This window comes from Microtus oregoni, unplaced genomic scaffold, assembly GCF_018167655.1.
Source record: "Microtus oregoni isolate MIOR12 unplaced genomic scaffold, Mior012 000035F_ref0000213, whole genome shotgun sequence".
In the NCBI taxonomy this organism is placed as follows: domain Eukaryota; kingdom Metazoa; phylum Chordata; class Mammalia; order Rodentia; family Cricetidae; genus Microtus; species Microtus oregoni.
The window spans coordinates 24,878,209-24,891,170 of NW_024543094.1; the positions used below are offsets into that span (position 1 = coordinate 24,878,209).

Consider the following 12,962-nt stretch of genomic DNA (forward strand, 5'->3'; position numbering starts at 1 on the left):
AGCGCTTAGATCTAAACTTAAAATTTATATTCTATATTTTAAATGTCACCATAGGACCTTCATCCAGCAACTGATGGAAACTGCAGGCAGAGACCCACAACGGAACACTGAGCTGAACTCCCAAAGTCCAGTTGAAGAGTGAGAATATGGGCAAAGAGGTCAAGACCATGATGGGGACACCCACTGAAACAGTTTAGCTGAACTAATGGCAACTCACCTACTCATGCCGGACAGGGAAAAAACCAGGTCTCCGCGGGAACAGTGGTTCTCTAAGTCTATTTCTCCATTAAAGCTATATATATATATATATATATATATATATATATATATATATATATATTTACAATCTGTCTGCATTCATTTACGCCATTACAGCATAGGATCAAAGTAGACCCCCTGAATGACAATTGGATGCCTGGAGCAGACTGAGGGGCCACTGGCAGTGGCGCCAGGATTTATCCTTACTGTTTTTCCTGCCTTTTGGGGAACCTATTCTCTTTGGATGGATATCTTGCTCAACCTAGATATAGTAGGGAGGATCTTGGATCTTCTCCAAAGCAACGTGACTTACCTTCTCTGAGTAGTGGATGTGGGGGGTGAGGTAAGGGGGTGGAGGGAAGGACTGGGAGGGGGAGAGGGAGTGGGAACTGGGATTGGTATGTAAAATGAAAAAAGATAGTAGTTGAAAACAACACTAAGAGCCAGGCATGGGGCCACATACCTCTAAATCCCACAATTAGGGAGGATAGTCAGTTTAAGGCTAAACTTGGCAGCATAATTAGTTCAAAGCCATCCCTTTTAAATGATATGATTTTCTCTGGCCCCTGTCAATGAACAAGGAAGGTTAAGAATCCCAGGAAATTATAGGCAAAGGCCTATTTAAATAGTGCACTTCATAAAAATGTCAATGACTCCTCCTGGTTGTCTCTATTTAATGTCTCTGTATCTGATACTTCAGTATGATGTTACTTTTAATTGTGCATCTCAACTCACACTCTTTATTGTTAAATGAATCAGTTATTGTTAAAAACCAGTTAAAGTGTATGAACAGGTGTGCTGGCATACGTTCTTGTCTGTATTTTCTCCTATACTTGTACCATAGTCTTAGTATTTGGGAGTCGGAGGCAGTAGGATTGCAAATGCAAGGCCAACTTAGGCTACGAAGGGAGAACATCATTCAAAAAACACAGAGCAAATCAAAACCCAAACACTGGTGGTAGAACCTGTGTTTAATATGCCCAAGGTTCTGAGTTGTTCATAACCCCCAAAAGAACACAAGCGTTTCATTCGGCAATTCTAACAATCTGGTCTGATAATAGTGCCCTAATTTTATATGAAAGAGGTTAAATGACATAAAAATGAAGACAGAAAATCTTTATGTAAGTGCACAACTTGATTATAGTCCCCCAGTTTGTGTATTTGCTCTTTGTTAAGTTTTTCTTTCAGTAGATAACAAGATCATAAAACTCTACATAGAGTCATAAACAGCCATGTTCACCTAGCTTCAGTGGTGTAATTACTTAAGTTAAATATTTTCCAAAGTCCTTCCCCTGAAAGAGCGAGTTACTGCCTGGGAAGGTATCTGCTCAGAATTGTATTAGAGATTCAGTCACACTCACAGGAAACAAATCTGGAAAACAGAGAGAGAAAAGAAAGCTTCCAGTTATGAGCTGTCGTCTTGTCCGTGACTGACTCTGCATCCCCAACACCAAGGGATGTTCCTGTTCCAGGCTGTCCTGCTGGTGTTCCCAATGAAAGGACCTTTGTGTTTCCTCTGGACTGCCTGTCTTTTCATTTCTCTGCTGTGTCAGCGAGGAGCCCAAGCCTTTTTGTGCAGTAATGGAGTCTCTTTGCCTTCTGATCATGTGTGTGACTTCACAGACCATTGTGGCGACAACAGTGATGAGCAGCAATGTAAGTGTCCTCTATCCTTCCCCCAAGTCCTGTTCCTTGTCTCTTCTTAGACAGAGGCTCCTGAGTAGTCATGGGCTCCAGCTAGGTTCCTATGCAAGTATGCTCTTATTTCAGAAGTACTAATAAATACGATTTCTGTATAAAATTGTTTAATATCACATTGCTACAATTTTAATTAGATGGAAAGGGTTCTAAAATAGCTTTTGTATTTATAAAGAAGTAGTAAACAAATTTAGCTTTAGTGTTTGACTAGTAAAGCAAAATTTCAAAGAAACTCATTAGTTCAGTTGCAAAATGCCAGGATGGATATTATGAGCTAATGTCTAGATTTAATATGGAAATTAATTTTAGTTTGGATGAGAGATTTTATTTTCACTTATGGGACACTACTGCCAAATGACTTAATATGCATAGCAGAATATAACTTGTACATTTTACTACAGAACAGTTGAAACTATGGCAGGCATTAAAGTCTTGGGTGAACTATTTGTTGATTGTGTGAAGTTGAATCTTTGTTTTATTATTAATGATTTTAAGATGAGCGAATGCCCTAAATGGGTGAGCACATGCTCCATTGCTTACTGGTATAGTGTTAATGACAGGAAGTAACTTATCCAAGGAGGATGCAGAGGGTGACATGCATTCATCTGGTGTTTCTACTACAATATACAATCTTGAAAGAACACCGTATAATGCACATGGAGACTAGTATCATTCATTTTAACAATCTCCTTTTGCAAATGATGTTTTTACAAATTTGAGACAGTTTTGTTGTTGGTCATACAACTGTTGATACAATTATCAGAACCACAGATTTTTATTATTGCCCATTACATAATTCAAATTTCCATTTTCTAATTTTATTCAGCTAAAGTGGCAGTCAGTGCTTATAGAATTTATCGCTTTCTTTTGGGAATAAGCATCTCTATATTTCTTCTTACCACTTCCTTCCTTTTACATAGTTGGTCATAATTACATCAAAAAATAAGAAAAAGATTACTGAACAGTTTTTCCTCTGAAGAAGAGGTGATGATTTTTCTCCTAGTTTGGGATTTTCATCTGATCGTATCTAGTAACTATTAAACCCAGAGAGCAACCAAAGACAAGGATCCATTTGTATCTGTCCAATTTTCCCAGTGAGGCTAAATATGGATATGCTGGCCCATGCTCAGGTCTGTCTGCGAAGCCCTTCTTGCCCTCAGTGGGCAGCAGAGAGGAACCACTCTTTTGGCTTGACAGGAAGTGCAATGTCCCTCTATGATTAATCTCTCTGAAGCTTTCCTTAGCACTAGTGCCGTGATATCATGGATGGTCTTGCTTTGGGGAAAAAGTTAATGTGGGAAAAAGAGGGAGAAAGCTGCTGAGTGGGACAAGTCTCTGCTGTATGAAAGTTTTAATAAGCCAGTCTCCTAGAAAGGCACTCATGGGTCTGTCTAGCAAACACATTTCATTTTAAATGTTTTAATTGGGAAGTTGCCCTTTGTGAAGGGATGGTGGATAAACAATTTCACTCACAAAACACTTGTGATGCTAAGCTTAGTTTGGCTTAACAAATTAACTTCATAGTGATGGTACAGGAGCTATGTTGAAATAAATATCAGTCTATGCCTCCTTTAACATCCAGTTTATGTGACCTTTAAAAAATAGATCAGCATGTAAGCCCTTGAGACTTTTCTTAATAAAACTGGAAGAACTGAAGTTGAATATCACTCGCCACTTATGTCATTCATATGTTTTGAAAATATTCTTGTTCTCATTTTACTTCATACTCATATTTAAAGAATTTAAATTGTTTCAAAATTTCATAGATAAATATATGGCACTTTCATTATTTCTCCTTAGGTATGTGTATTTAGGGCTGACTGCTTAGGGGTGGGAAAACTATCAGCAAGCTAGAGAAAATCCATTCTCCCTCTTTCAGTAGTGATGAGCTGTTGTAGTTCATCACCTAGGGCTGGAGCCTTGTGAAATTTCCCTCTCTATTTGCTAGCATGTTCACTGATGTGGTCTTGTGAGGTCTAGTGAAAACAATCACATTGTTGAGTGTTCATGGGTGCAGCATCTCACTGTGTGTTGACAGCAATATTATATGTATATAGTAGAATATGATTATACCAAAAATTGACATATCTAATTACTTTTCTTATTTTTGTAATAAAACACTTGATTTTCCCTTTCTGTTATATTGAAATATGCAACATTAATTACAGTCATCTTATCATGCAGTAGATCTAAAATTTACTCCTTCTCTAACTGAAATTTATATCCCATGAGTAATAACATCCTATCCTAACCCCAGATTCTAGTAATGTCATTCATCTCTCAGAGTTCAAAATGTTTAGATTCCATGTATAAGTGACTCCCTGAGATATTTCTTCTCCCATGGCTGGCATAATTCAGTTAGTACGATCTTAAGCTTAATTCTAGCTTAAGAATGTGGTTGCAAATGACATAAATTTCTTTTGTAAGTCCGAATAGAGTTTCATGGTGTACACATCATATATCTTCATCCATTCATCCATGATTAGCTGTTTATTTGACTAATGTGCAATAATAGTGAGATGAGGACATTCTTTTCACACATTAATTTAAATTATTTATATGCATACATGAGTGACATTTCCAAACTATATGGTCATTGTGTTTTTTATTTATTTATTTATTTTATTTTCGAGACAGGGTTTCTCCATAGCTTTTTGGTTCCTGTCCTGGAACTAGCTCTTCTAGACCAGGCTGGACTTGAACTCACAGAGATCCGCCTGCCTCTGCCTCCTGAGTGCTGGGATTAAAGGCGTGTGCCCCAACCGCCCGGCTTGTGTTTTTAGTTTTATAGTAAATTTTAATTTTAATGACAGTTGTACTAATTTGTATCCCCCTCAGAAATGTATATATTTTCTCTTTTCTTCCTGTTTGTGCTAACACTTCTTTTTTTACTTATTTTCTTTTCTATGGTAAATAAAAACTGAACCATGGGAATGATAGACAAGAACTCTATCACTGAGTTATATCCCTAACCCCTTTCTATATTTTAGTTTTGAGAAAGGATCTCCCTCCATTGTCTAGGCTGACCTTGAGCTTGTGATCCTTCCACCTCGACCTCTTCCTTAGTACCTAGAATTATAGACCTGCAGTACTAGGCTAATTCCTTTATTCTGTCTTTTTATAACAACCAATCCCAACAGGCACGAAATAGCATCCCTCTGTAATCTTGCATTCACTCGTGTATGTGTAGGACTTTGCTGAGTGAGAAATGTCTCTTTAGGTCCTTCGCCAATTTTCAGATTGTATTGCTCTATCGCTGTTGAGTTATATGAGTTCCTCAGTTATTTTGGATAGTTTTTTTTATATGTCATGTGATGGGCACCTTTTATTCCCACTGTGAAGATTGTTTCTTCACTTTATTAATTGCTTCATTTGCTGTGTAGAAACTTTTTAGTTTGAAGCAATCCTTTTTGTACATTATTGCTTTTGTTGTTTGTGCCATGAGAGTCATATCCCCATAAATTGTCTCAAATCATCTTTTTAGTGTCTTACTTCTCCTAATTTGGGTTTTTTTTTGTTCTTTCCTTTTATCTCCTTGATATACAATGGTAGATAATGTACTTGAAATCAATAGTGTGTGTGTACATGTGTGTGTGTGTGCTTATTTATACGTGTACATGTGAATGCATGTCTGTGCAATAGTAATTGTGATGTGTATATGCATGGGTGTCAAGGTCAGAGATTGATGCCAGTGTCTTTCTCAATTTTCTACATCCTATTTTTTGAGATTGTAATTCTCTCTGGATCTGAAACTCACCGCTTGGCTAGGCTGACTGGATAATGAGCACCAGAGACCCTCCTGTGTCTTCTAGAGCTGGGACTGTAAACACTCATTGCTGTGGCTGGCTTTTATTTTGGCATGGGGATCTGATACAGATCTCCATACTTGCACAGCGAGCACTTTATCCGTCGAGCCATCTCCCCAGCTGCAAATCTTGGATATTTATAAGCAGCCTCAATTTTCAAATATTTATGAAATTTCCAAGATCCCTCTTGCTGTTGATTTCAAGATCTGCGCTATTATGACTTAAAAAGACACTTGAACTGATTTTCATAAATTTAAGTTTAATAACATTTATTTTGTAACATAACGTAGGAGCTGATAGCTTTTCTTTGCATGTACTTGACAAGTTTCATAATACTGTGTCTTTACATTGATGCTTGAGAACACAGGAAAATGCCGGCTCTACCAGCATTGGAAGATGGGGATCACTGCCTGTTCACTAATGTTAAATGGAACTGACCCAGTAAGACCCCCAGGCTGGATTCTGTCTCATGCAACAATACAAGTGGGTTCTGTTATAGCCTTTGGCAATCAGAATTTTAAGTTATTTTCCAAGTTGGATAAGAATATGTTTTGTAATTTGTCACTGAGCAAAGAAAGCTCTGTATTGGGCAGTGAATATGAGTAAGACTTCAGGGTCACTGCTTAGCCACTTGGGTAAGGCAAGTTCAGATAATGTTGTTCCAATTTGTTTATTTTTATTTTTTATTCTATTTTTGAGATTAAAATATAATCCAATTATTTCCCCCTTTCCTTTCATCCCTCGAAACTATTTTATATACCCCCTTTACTCTCTTATAAATGAATGGACTTTTTAATTAATTGATGTTATGTGCATGTATGTATATGTATGTTATATATATATATATATATATATATATATATATATATATATATATATATAAAATATAATGGTTCCATCCATATTTAGGGTTAGATATGCTCTTGCCTTTAGGTCTATGGTAAACTTATTCAGAACACCAAGATTTGGAGCAGTCATGTTGCTAACTGACTGGGATGGGAAAGAGAGAGAGAGTCTCAGATACTTGTCCACTTATGCTGGGCTTTTGATTTTGGGATGCCTTAGGGCAAGGATGGGACTGGGCAAGAAACGTGACTGGGACTCAAGTCTAGACACACACAGACTTGCTAAGTGCAGACCCATCCAGCGGTGAGACTTTGCAACACAGTGCCTTTGTTGGGTGAAAGGTGGGGAAGGGCAGCCTCTAGATCTGCACACTGCTTACTGTGGGCACCACCACTGTTCCTTCTCTTAGTATCTAACTGATGCTTGGCGGTCTAGTTGAGGAAATGTTCCATTGCTCCCCATGTAGTAAGACAAGAAAGATCCTTTCATGAAAGGTACTAAAAGGCTGGAAAAGTTAGTTTCTCAGTCTCCTTAGCTCTGCGGGAACCTTCGGTTGCAGTGCTGGTCTGGCCTGGGTAACGGGTAACAGAGAGGGGAACCACTCCTCTTACCCTTCAAACATGGGATTTCTCAGTTGGAGATTTGAATACAAAATCACAGCCTCATCCCAACATCATTTATGTTTTATTTTTGGATAGTTCCTATAAGAGAATGCTGTGATGAAAGTTGAAGTTTGATGCTGCCTCGTCTACCACCTTCCTGTCAACACTTCGATGCATTCTTTTCTCTTCTATGTTAATTGGCTTATTTCTTTGAGCAGCAGGTCCATGCGAATACACACAAAAATGCTATAGTTCTTTTGCTAGCTTTTGCTCAAAGTTTTTTCCTGTACAAAGACTTTAGTTTGCTTGCTTTTTCTTAGCAATAAATTCCATGGAATTATTTTATTACTATAACTTACATCTAACACAACCAGAAGCTAATAATAAAGTGGATTATTAATGGGGAATGGAGATATGGCCTTCGCAGTGGTTTCCTCTCACTGTAAATTTTCAGTTAAAAATTTTCAGAAAAAACTTTTTAGATGGTATCTTTATGTATCTGCAGGTGACATTAATATTTTCTATACACACAGCAATCTTTAGTTACATTTTAAGATTCAAAATTGAAAGATGTATTTAGTTCATTAGGCATTTTATTTTTCTTTCCTATTATGTATTATTCTAAGAGCATTTCTATTCATGTAAGTATTTTTGGAGTAGGAATTTATTTTCATATTTATAATTTAACATGAACTGTCATTATATTTTGAAGTTATAAGTGATGCTTTTTGCATTTTTTTGCATCAAGGAGCAAGTTTTTCAAACCATAATTACTGTGCAAAATTATAAATGTATATACAAAAAGTAGAAATTGTCTTAGAAGTGCAGTTTTAAATCTAAGAGGTTTAACCAGATAAGGTTAAGTATCAAAGTGTTTCTTCAATAGGATCAGAGCTAACTACTTTTAAGACTAATTGATTCTTTGAAATGCTGCGGAAACAGATGAACTGTGCCGTGTTGTGTGGAATTTCCTTTGCTATTGCTGCAAAGCAAAGAGTTTCATGAAGCAGCTAACAGAACTATTTAACAGTTCAGCTGGCCCTGGTGACATGTCTTAATCTGTCAGCATGTTGCAATGCGCACATAGACTGGGTGACTTGAATAACAAATACTTATTTCTCAGACCTGGAGCTGGGAAAGCCATATGGAGGTGTTGGGTTCACTGGCAAATGAGGGTATTCTTCCTGGTTTGTACATGGTTGTTGGATCTACATAGACAAATTTCTAACATTTCTCCTTGCTAGAGCACTGATTGTGTAACAAGGATTCCTCCTGTCAATCACTTCCCACAACTTCTGCTTCCACAAGCCAGTGCTTTTAAGTTCCAGCCCCTCAGTTTGAGGTGGAAGGCAGACAAAAGTGCAGAGCACAAGAGGATTACACAACTAAACCATATAATATTAAGCACTGAAGGCTTGTGTGAAGCAAATTAGAAAAATTATATCGTTTTCAGAGTCTTCTGAATGGTTTGCTTCAGTCACATGACCACGGTACATTTTCATGGAATCAATTTATATGTTAATTACATTCTAGTACAAAATTCAACAGAAGGAAATTTGCGAACATGTCAAAGTATCGTCCAAGGTCACCCAGAAAATGACTAATAATAGCTAGGAAGGCAATAAGCAAAAAGACTAATGGGAAATGCACTTTTTGTTATTGATGGAAAATATTTTCTTGAATAGGCTTATAGCAATGCATTCTGTAAATTACTCCGGTATTTTTGAAATCAATAATTAGAAATATGATTGTTAGAAATAACAAGAAAGGAATATGAGATAACTGAATTGGTGAAGCACTGGCCACTAAGCCTGGTTGCCAGAGCCCAGTTCTTGGGCTCATATGGTGGAACACGAGAACTGGCTTTGGCAAGTTACCCACGGATCTCTATACACATGCTATGGCAGGCACATACCCACATATATGCACACAGGTAAGTAAATTTATCTTTAAAAAATTTAAAGAACTAGAAATCATGTCTGTATATACTTAACACAGAATGGTGGCATCCCAGATGAGCTGAGAAATTGTGATAGTTAATAATTCCAGCTGATATATGATGGGTACTTAGAAACGACAAGCACCTCTAAGCACTATCCTCCCAGGAATTGTATCCAAATAGTAGGAGGTACTATGTTTCCAATTTTGCAGACAGAAAAAGGCAGCTAAATAAGGAAAAATAAAACACGAAAACACACAGAACTTTGCAATGTACACCAAACTCTGATTTTGCAGTCTTTGTCACTAAATACTGTCCAACACTGACTGCAGACTGTATGGAGGTCACAGATGTGTATGGGGCTATTTTGTGACATTGCTTGGATTTGTTCTATTTATAAAATATTTCTAAAGTTGAAACACTTTTTCTTCTTTGAATGACACATTTGTAATATTATCAAAAATTACAAAAATATCCATACTTTACCAACAGTGATTTCACTTTTAGTAATTTTTTATAAGAAGCAAACAAGTTTATATAAAAATTATCTACTTTGCAACATTATCAGTTAAAGGTGTAGATAACCTACTGTTATATTCAGTTATTGTTTAAATAAATCATGGGATACCCACGCTGTAGGAATTTGTGCAAAATTTGCCAATTTTTGTGTTCTTTAAAATGAGAGAATGCACATGTTATATATTTACTAAACAATTATAACCAATAATATGGAATATTGCTGCATGGAAAGACTATGTGGAAAAGTCTGTACACTGGGATTACATTTGATTTTTCCTTTTTCTATATTTATGTTTCTAAAACACATTTTTATAATCATAATAAGACAGTATTTTTAGATTATTGAAGAAACAGCATTTTTATTAGCATTGTCTTTACTAAAAACGAGAACAAGGCAATGTTAGGCATATTGGCCCAATTACAGAATTCCTTTTCTCAGAAGTTTCTATTTGTTTTCCTCAAAAATACAGAAAAAGGTGTTTGGTTTTCCTTTTTGTTGAAGTGTCTATGGGGAAGTCAACATATAAAAGCATAGAAGTTAGTGGTAAAGTAGTGTGTTACAGTTTTCTAGAAGAGGAGTCAATGTAAGAAGAAAAACATTAGCATAACAGATGCACATCCTGCCTTGTCCATTCATGCCTACACTTAGGACCTGGCACTCATCCTTTGCCACACCTGCACACATGGGTGAAAAGAAGTCTGTATTTCCCACTTTATTGGAGTAGAATGCCAGGACTCTCTCTTTGTGTGCTTCTGCTCAAGGCTACTGTGCCTGCATGTCTTCCAGCACCCACAGCTTTTCCTGTCTATGAGCTTCCTGTCCCGTGCTTGGGTTGTCAGTAATAGACTTCATCTCTGAGCAGTGACCATAGTCAAAAGGTTCTCCTGTGCTGGTGCTTATCTGTGGGCTTGAGCTCAACTCCCCCTTGACTCCTGTCTGAATTACATGTGACTTGCTCATCACAGAGCCAACATGGCTCCCTATGTGGTTCCTAAAGACCAAGTCTTTTGTCTTCTCAAGCCTGAACCTCCAGTGTACCTCCTTCATTTCTGTTCCCATATCTTCTGGCTTTGCTTCAAATTGTGATTTTTTTTCTCCCTCAAATATAATCATATGGCATTAAGTCTACACCTGCATCCTCCAGACCTCCCTTTGCTATTAGCAAACTCAAACAATTTTCATATAGTCATATTTGAAAAATGCCCAAATCTTCTTCCATTTCTATTATGAATGTTTTAACTTTTTCAGAGACAATGGTTAGAGCAGAGTGATATTAGGAGATGAAAAGAATCAAAAGATACCTATTAAGTTTTCAAGATTTACTGCTAAAATCAGCTTCCTTTAATATTCCTAGAGACTTTGTCTTGTGAGACTCAGATGATGGGAAGGAAGACTAATATTCCATCTTCAGTGTCTTCCCATGGGTCATACAGAATACAAACCTAGGTCTGACCATGTGCATAATGGGATAAGAAGACTTGAGGGAGAGAAGACCCAGTAAATTCGAACGATAAGTTTTGAGGGCCTGCAAAATCATTAGATGAAAAAGTCATTACTTTTAAAGTTTTTATTTTTATTTTATGTGCATAGGAGTTTTGCATTATATGCATGTACATATTTGCACCACACAAATGCTGGTTGCCAGCAGAATCCTGAAGAGGACATCAAAGTCCTTAGAACTAGAGTTACATATGACTGTGAGCTACCACCTTGGTGCTATAAAACTTATAATTTTATGCAACCAAACTGGCCACTCTATGACAAATAACAACATCAACTACCTTTTGTTTTAGTGTACAGAATTACCAGTATCATCCAGAATTAATATCTCTGCAGATCCTTTGGATGTTAGGAGTGAGTGTAATAATCTTAAAGCTCTTATCACAGAGGAATACTCTAAGTTACTTGGCTCCTATTAATGTGAAGAAAGTAAGTTCTAAGGTCAGCAACCTGGATATATAGACATGTAATGACAACCCAAAACTCTAAACTTGAATTCTGACTACTACGATGTTTTAAATGGGAATAGTTCCTTTTGTTTGAATGCTATTTAAAAATAATGTGTCCGTAAGTCTCATAGGATATCATAAAATAAAGCAAATTTTCTAAATAAAACTGCCCATTAGGGGGGCTGGAGAGATGGCTCAGTGGTTAAGAGCGTTGCCTGCTCTTCCAAAGGTCCTGAGTTCAATTCCCAGCAACCACATGGTGGCTCACAACCATCTGTGAAGAGGTCTGGCGCCCTCTTCTGGCCTTCAGGCATACAGACAGAATATTGTATACATAATAAATAAAAACAAAACAAACAAATAAATACTTTAAAAAAAAACCGCCCATTAGGTATAGCTGTTGCAATATGTGCACGAATCTGTGTTAGCCTAGGTTTCCTTTCCATAAAATTCAGAAAAAACAAATCTGAAATGCATGGTGATATAACAAAGTAGAAAATAAACACCACAAGATAACATGCTTAAAATGATAAGTTTTAGGCAATAATGTATTTTCCATAATATAAATTCATTGACAATAACAATTATGTTTCCAAGAACTATTAGGTAGAGAAAAATGAGCCTTTCTGACTTAAGCCTAGGAAAACTGTGAAATGTGATTTGATTTTGATGTTTTCTACCTTATCTTTTGTTTTGCTAGCGCTGTCCTCATTCTTACATTGTGTTCTTTCTTCCAAGAACATTATATTTTAATGATTTACCCAGACCACACTTTCCTGAATGCATCCTGAGTTCTGGGTTATCTGACACGCCCCACTTTTGTCAATATTAAAAACTTATGACTTCTCATTTTCTCAGGAACATAACCGAAAACAACTTTCAAGATCTGATACTTTTATTCTGTTGTAAAAGATTGATTCTATGAGAGATTCTTCAGAATTTCCTTAATGATCAAATCGAAGGCTGTGCAAGCTGACTCACAAGATAATTAGGGATTCCAGGAAACCTTTAAAATACAACATGGAATCATTCTTCCTCTTTGACGAGTGGAGGTTTGACCTTAGGGTTCATTAAAGTAAAAGCAAAAAGACAAGTTTCAGAAGTTGAATTTGACAAAATGCCTGTGTACTTGCTGGTCATCATGTTGTTTAAATGTGCTTTAACCACACAATGTGTTGTAGCTGTATTGGTAGCAGTCTACATAGTGGCAGATTTGAATACAGCAAATAGCTGAAGATTTGAGTGCAGAGTCACATATTGGATTAGAAAACTAAACAGCCACAATTCTGTGAAATTGACAAAATGGTTTAAAATGTGCAATTCTGTGCTGGTGGGAAAATGAAT

At 36.7% G+C, this 12,962-nt stretch overlaps 1 protein-coding gene across 1 annotated transcript in view; it reads left to right on the forward strand.

Moving 5' to 3' along the window:
• Positions 1–1,631: 1,631 nt before the first annotated feature.
• Malrd1 (MAM and LDL receptor class A domain containing 1) overlaps positions 1,632–12,962 on the forward strand; it is a 616,720-nt gene continuing 605,389 nt past the window's right edge. Inside the window, exon 1 of the mRNA XM_041630809.1 lies at positions 1,632–1,914. Within this exon, the coding sequence (XP_041486743.1) occupies positions 1,716–1,914 (199 nt within the window). The 5' untranslated portion in view covers positions 1,632–1,715. The remainder of the gene's footprint in view (positions 1,915–12,962) is intronic.